The sequence below is a fragment of the Dromaius novaehollandiae genome, chromosome 16, assembly GCF_036370855.1.
Source record: "Dromaius novaehollandiae isolate bDroNov1 chromosome 16, bDroNov1.hap1, whole genome shotgun sequence".
In the NCBI taxonomy this organism is placed as follows: Eukaryota; Metazoa; Chordata; class Aves; order Casuariiformes; family Dromaiidae; genus Dromaius; species Dromaius novaehollandiae.
This window is the reverse complement of record NC_088113.1, coordinates 21,264,893-21,280,278: the sequence shown is the minus strand read 5'-3', so window position 1 is coordinate 21,280,278 and position 15,386 is coordinate 21,264,893. Positions and strand designations below refer to the sequence as shown.

Below are 15,386 nucleotides of genomic sequence, written 5' to 3'. Positions count from 1 at the left end.
AATGCAGGATGCTTTTCATGTGAGCGTCTCCAGGGTTTTGGTGAAGGGGACCCGTGCTCCCGGCTGCAGAATGCCTGCAGTGCAGTGCTGTGACGGATGCAGAGGTGAGGCGCGGAGGCTGCGTTCACCCGGGAAGCAAACGGCGGCACTGGGAAAATGACCTACATCTCACGATTGATATCCCTTGTTCTCGTTACTAAACTGCACAGCTTCTGCCATATGAATCAATGGAGCAGTTGTTCCAGTGAGATGATGGGACATCTGCCACTGTAATTGTCACAGCAGATGACAATTATCTAGTCTACTACAGTAGTCAAATATGTTTTTTGAGATATTTTGTTTGCTGTCCAGGGAATTAGGGATAAAGCGTGTATCAATATAGGACATGCAGTCGCATTCCCCTTGCCATCTGCCTTGGGTGTTCGTTCACACAGTTAACTGTGAAATGTTTTCCTTCACCTAATACTGTTTAAGTGTCATTTCCCAGTTCCTCTGATGGTCTGGGGCTAAGGGATGGGAGTATTTGTCTTGGGTGATTGAATAGCTTCAGATGGGTCTCCTGTTTCCTTTTGATTAGCCGTATTAGTAGCAGCAGCTGTGGGGAAAAACAAAATCTGTGCTTGGCTTCCACTTGTTTGTGTTGCTGTGGTTGCTCGGGGCTTCGCGGAGGGACCTGGCAATAAGGAGCTGCAGATAACCCCGGCCAAACGTGGCACCTGCGGTGCGAGCAGTTGAGGCTGTTTCCCATCTCTGAGCAGGTCGGAAGCTGGCCGGGGGAAGAACAGCGGGGAAGCTTGGTGAGATGAGAGAGGAAGCAGGTTCCAGTGAGGCAGTCGTTTCTTACGTGGTTACCTGGTTTCTGGCAGGAGCTTTGGCCCCTGCAGACCACGCAGTTTTGGAGCCCGGACCGCAGTTCACGTTGAGCAGAAGGAGAGCTACGGCTGGCCGATGCCGGCGGGTTTTCCTGGGGCTCCCCAGCCCCGCTCCGCGGGCACTAGCTCAGCGATGCTGCTTCTGCACAGCTGCACCAGGGTTTCCTGGGCTTGTTTTCTAGCGTCCTTCCCCAGCCGACTGAGTGAAGCAGGATGCAAGAATTGGCCGGGGTGTGGAGAAAGCGGCAGGTTCTTCTGCCAGCCTTTGTGGGGAGCGCAGTGATCGCGCTGTGCTTTTCCTGTTTGAGCCCAGCTGACCTCCAAAAGCATCGATTATGGGAGCGTCTGCACTTAACTCCAAGTAAGTTTTTAGGAGCTGACTGCTACCTGCAGAGGCTGCTTCTAGCACTGCTCTCCTCCTCCCAGTCTTCCTTCCTCCCTCCGTCCTGTCCCTGGTTTGGCTTGGAGGACTGAGCTGTGCAGCTTTTGGAGATGTCACTGGTCTTCCCCAGCGGCTACTGAGCAGAGCAAGACGGGCGAGTGGTGGGAGGACGGGAGTGTGAAGAGATGGGGTAGAAGAGTCTGCCTGGAGTGCTGCAGGGCCGCTCGCCTGCACCGGGTGAAGCCACCGCCATCCCGCGAGTCCTTCCGAGTGTCCCCGGCTCCTCCGGCCGCGCGCCCGAGGCTGCTGCTTTCGACTGGCCGGCGAACGTTTCGCCGACGCCGTCCTCCCTCCCCGTGGTGTGGCAGCGTGTCTAAGAGCAAGCGGCCTTAGGAGACGGCCAGGGTCCCCCACTGCGGCCGGTGGCCCAGTGCCTCCCACCCAGGGCTGGGGCTCTTCTTTCCTGCCCGATCCCTGCTGTTGCAGAGCTACCGGGGGCAGCGGCTCCGTTCGGCAGCGGCTCCGTTCGGCAGCACCTCTCCCGGGGTTCCCGGCTGGTTCGGTTCTGCACCGGGCCGACCCAAAACCCCACGGCCGGCTCCGTGAGAAGCGCCCCGCGCGGAGGAGCAGCTCGGCCGACCCTGCCCGGCGGTGGGTGCGGGGCGGCTGGGCCGGGTCCGTCGTCTCGGGCGCCCCAGGCAGAGGCGAGCGTGGTCCTCCTCGTCCCAAGCCAGCGCTGTGTCTGTGGGAAAATCCCGGTCCCGTGCCTGCCCCGGGGTTCCTGCGGGGCTCGGTTAAGCAGGAATACGTGCTGCATCCCAGGGAGATGTTTGCTCGTGGTAAATGGGCGCCTTGTGCATGCGGTACCGCTGACCGCGCGTCAGCCCGACCGGCAGGCGCTTCGCAGCCACAGCTGGAGCCCGAACCTCTGAAAATGGCTGGAAGGACGTGTCCTTTTCCCAGGGTTTTCCTCCACCACGGATTGAGGGTGGTGTTACAGCCAGGTCAGCTCCTTGTATTCTAGCTTAGTGCTGCTGGGAAATGCATCTGTGCGGGATTTAATGAATTGCAAGCAGATTTAGGGGCTTGTCTCTTCTTTCTTGGAGCAAACAAGTGAGGGACGGTGAACGTGCCGGTCTCTGCTGTGAACGCCTTGGCGGCTCTCGGGAATCTCCTTATCGGTTTGCACGCACGAGCCCAGCCGCGGCGGGGTGGTGCCAAGCGCGGGGTGTGCGCGGGTCGCCTGCCCTGCCTGACGCGGGGACGGCCAGGACCCGAGCCGTGGGGCTGGGCGCTGGCTTTGTCCTCCCTGGGCTGCGTACAGGGGCCGTGTACAAGGTTGGCCGGGCACAGAGGTCCGTCGCGGTCGTTGCCTCCTCGGTGGCCGCGCTGGAGGAGGCGTTTGGCGGTGGCGTTCCCAGCGGCTCCTGGGGACGTTTCCTACGGGAACGCGGCTGCGGCTCTTGCAGTGCGTTCCTCTCGTCTGCCTTGTCTTTCGCTGGCCGCTCGCCTGTGCCTCGGGTATCGTCTGTTTGTTTGGCGAGCGTGAAAATGCCTCCCTGCTTGGCGAGGAGGAGGGGGAGCCTTGGGGAGGTGGTGAGATTTGGAAGTCCTGCAGAAACGTTCCTGCACGCTATTTTGGGGTAATGTTTTTCTAGTCTCAGTCCATCAGTAAACATAAGTTAAAAGTCCTCAAGACTAGAATGAGTTTACGGTTGTTGCTGGCAAGCCGACGTCTGCAGCAAGCCGAGCCGCGTTAATAACCTCTCCTCTGCGCATGGAGAGTCTCGCGTTGCGTTGGCACCTGGGCTGATGCTGAATTAGGAATTCCCTGCAATGGCTGCTGTAAATATTTAATTTATAATTTACTGCTTGCGTGAGGAGAGTGCCGAGGAGCCTCGCGGGTGGAGGAGCCCGTCGCTCGGCCGTCCGGAGAGCGGGCAGAGCCCCGTCGGGGCGGCCCAGCCCGGGGGTGCGTGCCCTGCGCCGGGCACAGTGCCGCTGCCCGGGAGCGCGTCCGGGGCTGCTGGAGGAGCCGCGGGTGATTCACCAGCCCTGCGAGCGGGGTGCGATGGGGATGGAGGCTGCGCAGCGTGGTGCGAGCCGAGCGCCGCAGCCAAACCTCGTAAATCCGGCGGTCGAGCCTCCCTCCCGAGCCCCATTTCCCGTCGAAGCAGCCTCTCTTTGCACTGCTTCAGATGGATGCCAGTGACCTTCAGAAATAGCTGCGCTAATGTTTATTTTATCGGGACCCAGCTTCGAACCAGAGGAGCTGCTGGTTATTTTTAAACCAGGCATCGAGCAGCTTGAAGCCTGGCTCAGCAGAGCGGCGTGTGACAAATGCTCTTTGCAGCGAGGCTGTGCATCATGTGCGGCTCTGAGGAACGTGCCTGCCAGCGGGGAGCTGCGCCGGGCCCCCCCTTAGCTCCCCCGGGGCTGGGGCCCGCGGGAAAGCGGGAGCGAGCGGGACCCCCGGCGTGGCTGAGCTCATCCCTGGGCGTTTGCCCCGAGCCCGGACGGATTTTGCTTGGGATGCGATGTTTGCTGCGCCGACGCCAAGCCGTGGGGTGGGCTGAGCCCGGCTGCGGGGGCCCGGACGGCCCGGGGCGAGTGCGGCTGCTCGCAGGGATAAACACGGCGTCGAGGAGGGAGATGAATGGTCCGGGGGGGAAATGCCCCCCTTCCCGCCCGCCGCGGCTCTCCAGGCGCTGCCGGCGGGAGCAGGTGCTCGGGAGCCCTCGGTCCTCCCGGCGCGGCTCCAGGCATCCCCGTGGGAGAGAGGCGCGGGGCGGTGATGGGACCGGGAGGCTCTTGGGGCCTCGGGGCTGCGAAACGCCGCTGCGGCGCGAGCGCGAGGGCTGCCAACGTGCCACATCTAATCCATCGCCCGCAGGAGCGAGCGGCGATGCTTTCCAAGCCTCCTGCGCGGGGTCCGCGGGAAGGCGGCAGCGGGGCCTGGCCTCACCCCCTCCCTCTCCCTCTTCTCCCTTTGCAGGTTTAATTCTGCACCTGGTTCCGCCTTTGGTCCCTATCTGCCTTCGTTTTGCTGAGATTTCCCCCAGATCGGAATAAAAGGCCGGCACGCCGCGTGAAATGCTAATCTTAAAATAGCACTTTGCATTTATATTTACTTTCTGGGCTTAGCGTGTTTATCGCTGGGCAGCTCCTCCCGCCCGTAATCCTCTGCCTTTGCACGCGGCTTTGCAGCCCGGGCTCTGCCGGCTCCTCCGGCGTCCGCGGCTCGCGTGCTGGCGGGGGGCTCCGCCGCCGCCCCCCCAGGCTCTCGGTGCCCGTAGCGGGGGTGTCATCACGAGGCACCGCCGTGCGCAGGCGGCTGGGACCCGGGCTTGGCCCCTGGCTCGGGGCCCCTCTCTGCACCAGCCTCCCGGTGCAAAATGCTGTTTCGGACCAAAAATGCGCCTGCCAGCGGGGTCGAAGCCCCCAGCCCAGGCCGGGGCCGGGCCACCGGTGCGAGGCCCCGCGGAGCAAACCTTCGCGTTCGCTGGCTCGCGGGATTTGCCAGGCGTCTTTAAGTGAAAAGCAGGAATCCCGGCGGCTCCGACCCCAGAGCAGCAGCAGCTTTCCAGAGCCGCAGGGAGCTGTGCCGGGGCTGGGGCTCCCTGCACCCAGGGGCGCTCAGGAAACACTAGGTCCCGCTTTGGAAGTGAAAAAGAGTTTTTATTCAGTGCTCGCATAGTTAATTCATGTCGACGTAACGTCCCGTTCTTCACAGTGCGGTGTTTGCGGCGATGGGAAGAGTTAGAGAAGCGAATGCCGGCTTGACCCGTGCGGCGGGGTTACAGGCAGCGGATGGATATGGATGGATATGGATGCGTGGGTAGAGCTATAAATAGTTAGGCTAGGCAGGTATATAGCGCACGGAGAATTTTAACTGGCATAAACGAGTGCTGCTGCCAGGGCAGATCGTCTCGCTGCTGTTGGCTCTATGAAATCCCCCCTGCTCCCCGGGGGGCCCTGGGGCGGGTGGCGTCGGCCCCCCCTCTCCAGGGGACGCAGCCAGGTCCCTGCGAGCTCCTCGCTGCTGCCGGAGCACCGGGGTCCCTGCGAGCCGCCCGGCTGCGCATCCCCGGGGCGGCGGCAGCAGGAGGAGGAGGAGGAGGAAGGCTCCCTGCAGGCGCCCCTGGCTCGGTGCTTGTTGGGGCGGGGGGCTGCCCGCGGGGAGCCCCTCGGCCCCTCTCCCCCGGCTGGTCCCCGCTGCCCGCCCGCGCTGGGGCGGCCGGCGGGGCCCGGGGGGCCGGGGCAGCCGGCTCACTTGGGCGGGGGGGCGACGATGACGTTGCGGTAGCCCTTCACCCCCCTCAGCTTGTCGCTCTCGAAGTCCACCACGAGCTTGTGCAGGCCGGGCTGCTGGGGCACCAGGTCCACCCGCGCCCTGGCCTCGGCGCCGGGCTCCACGGGCTCCTGCCTGCGGGGGCGGGCGGTGAGCAGGGGCCGCGGCTCGGCCCCCTCCCGCGGGGGAAAGGGGGGAAAGGCTCTTACAGGCGCTGGAGCCGCTGCCCCTGGGTGAGGCCGGCGCCCTCCACGGCGAAGACGCAGTCGCTGAGCGCGGTGCCCAGCGGGTTCGTCAGCGTGACCTCGGCCACCAGCTTCCGCCCCTGCATCGGCTCCCCTAAAACCTGCGAGCAAACGGGGTTGGACCGCCCGCCCGCCCGCTGCAGCGCGCCGGGTCCCCGGGGCCGGGGAGGGTCGCGGTGGCATCGCCCCCCGGCCGCGGCTCACCCGGATGCGGATCTCCGGGTTCTGCACGTAGACGTCCCGGACGGCCAGCACCACGTCCCCGCTCTGGTACTCGGTGAGCAGGGCCACCACCTTGATGAGGTTGTCCTGGGTGAGGTGGGCGCCGTACTGCTCGTAGATGACGCGCAGGGGCACCCGCGTCTCTGCAAGGCAGCGCGGCCGCGGCTCAGGGCAGCGGCGGGCCGGACCCCCCTCCAGCACGCCGGACCCCCCCTCCAGCACACCAGACCCCCCTCCAGCCGCCCCGGCTTCCCCCAACATTTGAGCACGGGGAGGCGTCGGGGAGCATCCCGCGGCGCATCCCGCCCTTCCCGGGCCGGGGCATTTGCGCAGCCCTGCCAGCCACGCGACGGAGGTTTCGAGCCTCCTTCCCGACCAGTCTCGCAGAGCTTCCCTGAAAAGAGGGGCTATATTTAGCTGCTGTTAATCCCGAGACTGCTAGCAGTTTCCAGAGGAGCCCGAGGCACAGCTGCGGCTTCTGCCACCCACACGCAGCTGGGGACGTCGCTCCCGGCCCTCGGCCACCCCGGGAACGCCGAGCTCCCGTGTGGTGCAAGCGGCAGGGACAACGCTGCCGTCCCCGCGGCCTCCTCCGCGCCAGCGCAAAGCGCGGGAGGGTCAGTGAGGGCTGCAGTCGGCCGAGCCCCTGGGTTTCTCTCTCCGCTTTTTTTCCCCCTTTTTTCTTTTTTTCATATTTCACCTAGCAACAAAGGCTTTTACCTTGGACAAGCTTAATGCAGCGAGGTGAGGACAAGGTTACTCTCTTAAAAGCTTCCCGCTATATCTGAAGCGCTGGGTAACAAAGCTCGCAGGGCTGAGGACAGCGAGTGCCAAAGGGGAACCGGATTTTATCTCAGCCATAGAATAATTCCCTGCCTGGGGATGGGCAGAGGCAGCGCGCGGGAAAGGCCAGGAGGTTTATCCTCCCACATCCTTTTGCTTCGGACAGGCACCTGGTTAATCAGGAGTACGTCTGGGTTTTTGCTAGAAGTGTTTGGCTTAAAACGGCCGTGCCAGGCTGGAAGAGGGGCCGGGGCGGGGGCCGTGCCGAACGCCCGAGCCCCCTCCCCTCCCCTCCCCTCCCGGGCGCTGGCAGCAGGCGAGTTTGTTCTGTTCTCGTTGCATCTGAACAAACAGCGCACGGCTGAACATCGCATTTGTTACGGGCCCCTTTCGGAGAGCAGATCTCCGCTTAGATTAAAAATTAGCCTGTTCCGGTACATCAGATATATTAGTTTTCTAAGCCCTGAAGGCTCTGTAGAAAAATGGCATAAATCAAAACTGGGTTTAATTACCAAGCAGTAATGCTAATTCGTAATAAAAGCAAGCTAAGGTTGCCGGCGTGCTGGGAGCGCCGCGGGACGGCTCTGCGCAAAGGCTGTCGAGGAGGAGCGGAGCCGTGCCCTTCCGAGGAGGAGACGCTGGGAACGTCACGGCTGCTGCAAACAACCCGACTAGCTCAACGCAGCGCGCGCCGACGTCCCACCGGCCCGGGGCCTCCGACAGCGAGCGAGCCCGGCGTCAGACCCAGCGCCCTGCCCATGGGAAAATCCGCCGCCCTCCCGGAGCCGCCGGCGAGCGCGGATGGACACGGCCAGCCCCGGCCCCGCGGCGCGTTAGCACTTCGGCTGTTTTGCAGGATTACACAGAAATATCGTATTTCGGTGCTCTGGCACTGCAGCGCGTTTGAACCGGTGACCCCGCGGGCGGTTGCATAAGTAAAACGAACACAGTAACGTGTGTCGTGCGGAGCAGCGCGTTCCCCGCGGGCAAGGCGAGGAAACCCACAGCCGAAACGTCCTTGGCTCGGCCCGCGTCTGCGGGGGATGCAGCACCGACACCCGGCCCTGGGGGCTGGCGCTGGGCCTGGGCACCAGCCTGGGACCAGGCGTCCCTCTGCCCCTTGCTGCCCCGGACCAAAGCCCCGGGCTGGCTTTGCACGCTCAACGCGTCGCAAGTGCAAGCGTGCACCGGCAGCGAGATGACGTTTCCGCGTGGAAACGCGTCGGTGCCCAGTCCCAGCTCCGGCTGCCGGGCCAGGAGATGCCGTGACCCCGGAGCCTCCCGCTCAGCGCGGGAAATGGCCTGCTTGGCCGGCAGAGCTGATCCATGGGGATCCCGCCTGCACGGGAGGAGGCTGCCAGCCGTGCAGCCGCATCCCTGCACTTATCCCGCAGCACCGAGGACCGTGCAAGGCGCCTCTCGCGCTCGCGGAGCAGCAGGCTCCGGCCGGACGAGCACCGTGCCGCGGGCTGCACCGGCGAGCCGGGAGGCTCTGCAGGTCCCCGTGGGACGCTGCTGCCGGCGCATCACCCCCGCGCTGTGCCCTGGGCCTCGGCGCAGCCGCGGGAGCTCTGCACGCCCGCCTACCTGCGCGGGGCGCGAGCGTGACGTTCAGCAGGTCCTTCATGCCGCACTGGGGCCCCGCGGTGCCGTTGTAGCTGGCGGTCCGGGCGCAGATCATGAGCCTGCAAACGCGCTCCGCGTCCGTGTTGTTGCGGACGACCGCGAAGACGTCGAAGTCGCAGCCGTTGTTGGCGCCCTCCGACAGCTTGATCTTGAGGTGCAAGCCCTCGTCCTCCTCCGAGGTGTAGCTCTTCTCGTGCTCCGCTTTGGCAAACACTTCTCGCTCCTTCTCGGACCCTGCGGCGCACGGAAAGAGCCCCGTTGCCGCGCGGTGCCGGGCCACGCACCGAGCTGCGCCCGCCCTCCGCTCCGGAGCCGTCCTGCTGCGGTCGCGCCGTTAAGCAGCTCATCCGCTGCTCAGCCCTCCCTCCCGCGTGCCGCAGGGCCGGGGGGGACGCACCCTCCGGGTACTTGTAGAGGTGGGTTATGTCCTCCCTGCTGTCGCGGCCCACGCTCTTGGTGCTGATGTTCTTGCCCACGAAGGAGGAGTGCGTGGTCCTCTTCTCGGAGCCGTCCTGCGTGACCACCCAGTAGACCACGTCGGCGTTGACCTCGGCGAAGACGAAGGGGATGTCGTACCGCAGCTGCAGCTCTGCCTCCTTGACGGCCTTGACGGGCGCCGGCCCGCAGCAGTAAACCCCTGCGGGAGGACTCGGCGTCGCGGCCACCGCGGTCACCGCGGGGCAGAGCATCCTCCGCGGCAGCGCCGCGCGCCCTACCTTCGCTCTTCTCCTGCGGGGTCGGGTCCAGCACCTGCCAGCCGTCGTAGCCGGGCGCCAGGTCCGGGCGCCTCATCCACGCCTCCACCCAGCAGTGGAAGTTCCTGCGCGGGAGCGAGGGCTGGGGGCTGCCGGACCCCCGCCCGCCGCCCCCCCCGCCGGCGCGGCCCCCCCGCCGCCGCTCACCACACCATGTCCTTGGAGCGCCGCTCGTCCTCGCCCGTCTCGCTCAGGTAGCGGTCGATGACCAGGTTGCCGTTGGTGTCGTGGGCAGAGTTGTAGTTGGTGACCACGCGGCTGGGGACGCCCAGGCACCGCAGCACTGCGGGCGGCCGCCGTGAGCCCGGGCACGCTCGGTGCACCCGCCGCGGGGGGATGCGCTGCGAGGGGAAAGCCCCGCGAGGCTGGGGGCTCTGGGGGGGCGCGTGGGGGGCCGGGCACCGCCGCGGCTGCGGAGCTGCGGGGCTGCGGCTCCGGGAGCTTTTCCTAGGGCCGCTGCCCTCCTGCCCCGGCCCGGCTGCCCCGGGGGAATCACTTGCATCTCAGCAGCTCGTTGCGTTATTGCAAGCTCGACCTTAGACCAGTTTCCTCCCCCCGCCCCGGCCCCGGCCCCTCCCTGGCAGAGCCGCCGCAGAGCCGGAGCAGCTCCTCGCCCCCCCGGGCAGCGCCGCCGCTCACCGGTGCAGGCCACGGCCGCGAACACCCAGCACTGGCCGTACTTGACGGGCTGGCAGCCACACTGCTCCCACCGCCGCAGGATGTCCGCGCTGCCGAGCCAGGCCATGGGGCTCGTGCCGTCCTCGTACTGGTTGTCCCACCGCCCCGCCAGCACCCCGCCGTCCCTGTCGTTGCAGTTCACCTGCGGGGCGGCGGCAGGGTCTGCCGTGACGTGGCGCAGATGCAGGGAGCAGGAGCAGGGAGCAGGACGCAGGACGCAGGACGCAGGACGCCGGGGCCCCGCGGCACTCACCATGGCGCTCACCACCCTGCCGATGTAGACCGGGTCGTTGCGGCGGGAGCAGTCCCGGCTCTGGTCCCGCAGGAACTTGGGGTTGGTGTCCAGCAGCTTGAGGCAGATGGCCAGGACGTCATCCTCGAACTGCGCGGGGAACAGCGGCGGGGGGGGGGGGGGACACGGCGTGAGAGCTGGCTGGACCCGGCGCTGCCGCCACCCCGGGACCGGCCACCGGCGAGGCCAGCGCCAGGGATCCTGCCGTCCGCGCCGCTCCGACGATCCGCCGAGGCTTCGCGCCGGGCGCGTCCTGCCGCCCGCAGCAGCTCTGCCGCACGGGCCGCGGGCGCCGCTGGAAACCCTGCTCCGGCGGGGCTGGAAAACCCTCTTTCCCGTTGCTGGATGAGTCACAGGACCTCCCGCAACTGAGAGCCGGCGCCTCCGAGGGCTGCGGGCACCCACGGCTGCTTCTGGGCACCTGCACCCATGGGGCACCCACAACCTCTGGGCCTGCATCCCATGGGGCACCTGCATCCGTGGGGCACCGGCACACAGCCCCAGGGCCCCGATGATCCATGCAAAACCGCTGCCCGTGCTTCCCCCCGGCTGGAAGTCAGCGCTTCCCGGTCTCGGGGCCGCGGCATCCTCTGCCGAGGGCAGCGGAGGGGCCGTGCAGCCGCCCGTGCCGCTCTGGGGAGGGGCGCGCGGGGCCCGGCAGGAGGGAGCCGGGGGGTCCCAGGGGCCGGGCCGCCCGCGTCACCTGGCCGAAGTTCCAGGGGCTGGCGGTGATGTAGTCCCGGGCGCCCTGGTAGATGAGTCCCTGCTGCGACAGCACGTACTCGCCGCGCTCGTCCTCGTCCCGCAGGAAGACCGCGTCCTCTGCGGGGAGAGCCGGAGCTCGCGGGGACGGAACCGGGCGGGATGGGGATGGGGCGGGATGGGCATGGGGATGGGGATGGGGCAGGACGGGGATGGGGATGGGGATGGGGGTAGGGCCGGGGAGGGCAGCTGCGCCCATCCCCCCGTGCCACCTCCCCGGCCTGGGGACGTGCCAGGCCACCGCAGCAATTTCCCATGAAAAAATCCGGTGGGAAATGAAGCAAGAGGAGCAAGGGGCCAGGGCTGCTCCCACGGGAGAAGCTGCTGGAGGATTTCAGCTCAGCTGGCTTTGAACTGACGTGATCCTCTCGGAGGGTTTTGTTTCCCTTCCCCCCCTCTCCACTCGTTGCTCTCTTACTTCCCTCCTGTTTTATGGAGCTGGGATTTTCCCCGGGAGCAGAAACCTCCCAGGTCTGCGAAATGACCGCTGAGGACCGGGTGAGCTGGCGCGGGGGACAATTAAGGCCCTATTGCTCACGCAGAGGTGTGAGCTGGAAAAAGTGCCGTTTACCGGAATCCCTTTGGCAGAGCAGCGCGTGTGCACAGACACGTCCCGCCAGCGCCGGTGCTGAGCCCGGCCGGCTGCGCGAGGCCCCCCAGCCCTTATCTCTGCAGCGTCAGCACAGAGCGCCCGGGCGTCAGGAAATTCCTGCTTGGAGCAAACATCTCCCCTCGGACGGCCGAGCTCGCGGCACGGGCAGCGCCGGGGGCTCGGCGCGGGGGGAGGCGAGCGGCGCGATGGAGCTGTGCACCGCTGGCTCGGCCCTCTGCGCCCTGCTCCCCACCGCCACCGGGGGGGAAGGTCCCTGCGAGGGGCCGGGGCTCGTCCCCAAAGCCGGACATGCTGGGGCACTGGCAGCATCCCCCCCCCCCGGCTCCCAGGTGTGCCAAGGGCTGCCCGGAGCTGGGGGGGTGGTAGGGAAGCTGGTGCCAGCGGCTCCCCTAGGCCGTGGGGCATCGCCCTGCCCTCGGGACGGGGATGGGGACAGCGATGGGATGGGGCCGGGGATGTGGCCAGGGATGGAGATGGAGATGGAGACAGGGATGGAGATGGGGATGGAGATGGGGATGGGATGCGGATGGGGATGGGGCCAGGGATGGGGAGGCAGAAGCCTCACCTGGGTGCCAGGGGTTGAAGAGCAGCACGAAGTCTCCGAGGCTGAAGCTGGTGCCCTGGTAGTCGGTGGCGGCCTCCAGCGTGAGGCTGTAGCGGCCGACGGGGGCGGCGGGCGGCGAGCAGAGCGACAGCGAGAGCGAGGCACCGTCCTGCTCCTGCAGCACCGCGCTCCAGCTCGCCTCGTCCGGGAAGTCGGTGACGGGGAAGCGGGCCTTGGTGCCCGCCGCCTCCGCCGGGCAGGGCCCTGCCGGGCAAGGACGCCGTTGGCACCCGCCGGGCTCCCGGCAGACGGTCCAGCATGGGTCTGCGGGGGGGGGGGGGGGGCCGGGGCCCCGTGGGGCCTGGCTGGGGAGGGGGCAGGACGGCGGGAGCTGGCCCTGGGCAGCCCCACGGTGCAAAGCCGCCCGCCCCGGGCAGCGGGATGCTTTCGGCCAGAGCCCCACGGAGCGATCACGGCCTCGGCCGCTGCTGCAGAGTTCCCGTGCTGAGCATTACATCAGCGCCGCGGGGCCGGGGCCGGGGCCGCGCCGGGGCTCGGCACCGCGTGCAGCCACCTGGGCGAGCTGGCTGCGCCGGGGAGGGGACGAGGCGCCGGCTCCTGGGCCCCGGCCAGCCCTGGCCCTGCAGCGCGGGCGGGCGCCGGCCAGTCACCAAAAATACTCATGAACTCATGAGGGTGACACAGTTTCTCCCCTGCCCTTTTGGCGGAGCGGAGCTAGCCGGGCCCCACGGACACGGCCCCGGGCGCCGCTCCCGCCCGTCCCCTCCGCCCCCGCGAGGCACGCGGCCCCCCCGCCTCTCCCCCCGCAGGGACTGGCCACCTGCACCGGGCTCCTGCAACGCGCCCGCTTCCAAAGCGCCCGCCCGCTTTGCACTGAGCCCTCGTCCTGTTTTCACCCGGCACGGTGCAGCGCAGCACGGTGCAGCACGGGTCCCCATGGCCTCTGCGCCCTGCGGGGCTGCAGGCGGGCCGACCCCGGGCTCGTTGCTCTCGGGCATCCTCGGGGGAGCTGAGGCTTTGGCTCCGTGCGGCCGCGCATGCAGCATTACGGCCCTTGGGGCACGTCTGTGCCGGCAGCAGGGCGGCATTTTGGGGGACCGCGCGCGGCTCCGGGATGGAGCTTCCAGCAGCCCATCGTCGCTCGGGGCGAGCGGAGCGCATCCTCCCCGGCACCCCAGGGACTGCGGCGTGCCGGGGCCGTGCTTACCCGTCTCGACGTTGAAGGCGAGCTTGTGCACCCCCTCCTCGTAGCCGCGGCCGGCGAAGCGCAGGGTGAGGGCGAAGGGCTGCCCGCGCCGCACCACCAGCTCCCGGCCGCCCGCGGCACCGGTGCGGTGCGCCTGGCCGTTGCTCTCGCGCTGCAGGTCGCAGGCCTCCAGCAGCAGCTCTGGGGAGGCAGCGCCGCCTGAGCGGGGCCGGGCAGCCCCCGCGCCCCCCGCACCCCCGGCACGGCCCCCCGGCTCCCGCGCTCGGCTCCGCTTTCGGGAATGCAGTGCCGTGCAATGCAGAGCAACGCAGAGCCATCCCTCTTCGGCCAGGCCGGTGCCCCGCGAAGGCACTGCAGCCAGACGCGTCCTTTGCCAGTATAAACAAAAGCGTTTAAGGGGGGGGCACAGAGCGGGCTCAGCGGCCGAAGCCAGCGGTGCCGCCGCCGCGGGAGCCTCCGGGCTGGGGCTGCTGGTGGGGCGGGGGGCCGGGGCCCGGGCTTGGTGCTGGCTGGCTGGGACCCACGGTGGCATCGCCCTGGTCGCTGCCCGCGGCACGGTCCCGGCTGGCACCATCGCGTCGCACTGGCAGGACCACGCGCCCGTCGCTGTCCTACACCGACATCCCGCTTCTCGGGGCACCCGAGGCAGTCTGGGGGGGACGGGTCTCTTCTCACTCCGAAAAGCCGCCCATGGGGAGGGGGACGGGCCCGGGAGCGCGATTTCTGCTCAGTCCTTAAACCCGGGCGGGAGCCTGCGCGCCTGCTCCTGCTGCGGCCGTCGGCACCGGCTCCCGGGGAGCACTGAGCGCTTTAAATAGCGCAGGGCTTCGCTGGGTGCTGCGGCGCGGGGGGACGCAGCCCGGCCGGCCGCCGAGCAACGCGTTCTCCTCGCTGCAACCCCAAACTTCGGTATTTCACGTTTTCGGCTGCGCTTTGCTCCGGGTGCCGGTGCAGCGCCCCAACCCCTGCCGCGGGGCGGGCCGGGGCCGACGGGCGCCGGCGGAGCAGCGGGAGCCGCCGGGATGCCCCGGCCGAGGCTGCAGGTGCCGAGACGTCGGGGATCCCGGCACCGGGCACCGCACCGCGCCGCAGCCTCACCTTCCGCCATGGTGTCCAGCGCGGGCCGGCGGCGCGGGGCTCAGTGGGGGCCGGGGGCCGGGCGGGACCAGTGCTGCTGCCCTTCTGCAGCCCCCGCTCTGCCGCTTATATAGCCGGCGCAGCGCACACCCCCGGCGGGACGGCGGCGGAGGGAGGAAAAACAGAGTTTCCAGGAAACCGGGCGGTTTGGGTCCCACCTATTTAAAACAACAAGGACAGAAAAAGCGCGGCGGGGCCGAGCGCGGGCGGCCGCGCTGCAGGCGGGAGCATGCACGGGGGCACGGGGGGGACGGGGGGACACGCTCCGGCGGTGCAGCCCCTCCGGCCGGGGCCCCCGCGCGCTCCCGCGTCCCCGGGGAGTTTCTAGCGCCGGGGGAGGAGAGGGGCCGCGGCACCGGCACCGCGAGCAGCGCTTTCTCCATATAAAGTTTTCTTCTCTTATCTCCGCGCCCTTCTGGCCGGCGCCGCGGCTGCGGCACAGCTGCAGCAACCAGCCGCCTTCCCGCAGAGGCACCCGGGGGGGCTGCGGGGGGGAGGCGTCGGGGGGGCCCGTGCCTGCCGGCGGGGCCGGGCTGGGGCTGGGACCAGGGCCACGGCTGGGGCCGCCGCGGGGTCTCGCCCCGTCCCGCCCGGGGACCCAGGGCAGGAGGGCGGATGGAGAGGCGCCAGGACTCGGGATTCGGGAGTGCCCCGGGCGCCGGCACGGCCGCAGGGCCCGCGGGTGCCGAGGCCACCGGGGCGGCTCATCCCGTTGGCACGGGAGCGGCGCGCGGGAAACCCTCCGGCTCGACCCGGCTGCTCCCTGGGGCGGCTGGACCTGCTGCGGCGGCGGCGACCGGGGAGCAGGATGCTGCGTGCCCAGGCGTGGTGGGATGCTGCGCGGGAGCGGTTGCAGCGAGCCGGGCGACCTCCTGCAGCCCCGCAGGCATCGCGCTGCGCACGCGCTGCGGAGACGAAGGCGGCGGCGGTGGCTTCCCCGGGCATCGCGCAGCGCC

The 15,386-nt window shown here is 68.2% G+C and overlaps 1 protein-coding gene across 1 annotated transcript; it reads right to left on the bottom strand.

Annotated features, from left to right (window-relative positions):
* Nucleotides 1-4,911: 4,911 nt before the first annotated feature.
* Nucleotides 4,912-15,149, bottom strand: TGM2 (transglutaminase 2). Its single transcript, XM_026107097.2, has 13 exons — nt 14,392-15,149; nt 13,294-13,473; nt 12,087-12,329; nt 10,850-10,968; nt 10,108-10,236; nt 9,816-9,996; nt 9,324-9,459; nt 9,138-9,241; nt 8,819-9,058; nt 8,383-8,655; nt 5,995-6,155; nt 5,755-5,891; nt 4,912-5,680 (listed from the first exon to the last, which is right to left on the bottom strand). Exons 1-13 carry the CDS (start codon nt 14,399-14,401, stop codon nt 5,524-5,526), a joined length of 2,070 nt encoding a protein of 689 aa, XP_025962882.2. The 5' UTR covers nt 14,402-15,149; the 3' UTR covers nt 4,912-5,523.
* Between the last annotated feature and the right edge of the window lie 237 nt (nt 15,150-15,386).

Bases quoted from the DNA above. Each gene is read 5' to 3' on its own strand.
- TGM2 (XM_026107097.2), bottom strand. The intron at 10,237-10,849 runs GTGACGCGGGCG...TTCCCCGCGCAG, and splicing joins GCCCCTGGAACTTCGGCCAG to TTCGAGGATGACGTCCTGGC. The intron at 9,059-9,137 runs GTAGGGCGCGCG...GTCCTCCCGCAG, and splicing joins CCCGCAGGAGAAGAGCGAAG to GGGTTTACTGCTGCGGGCCG.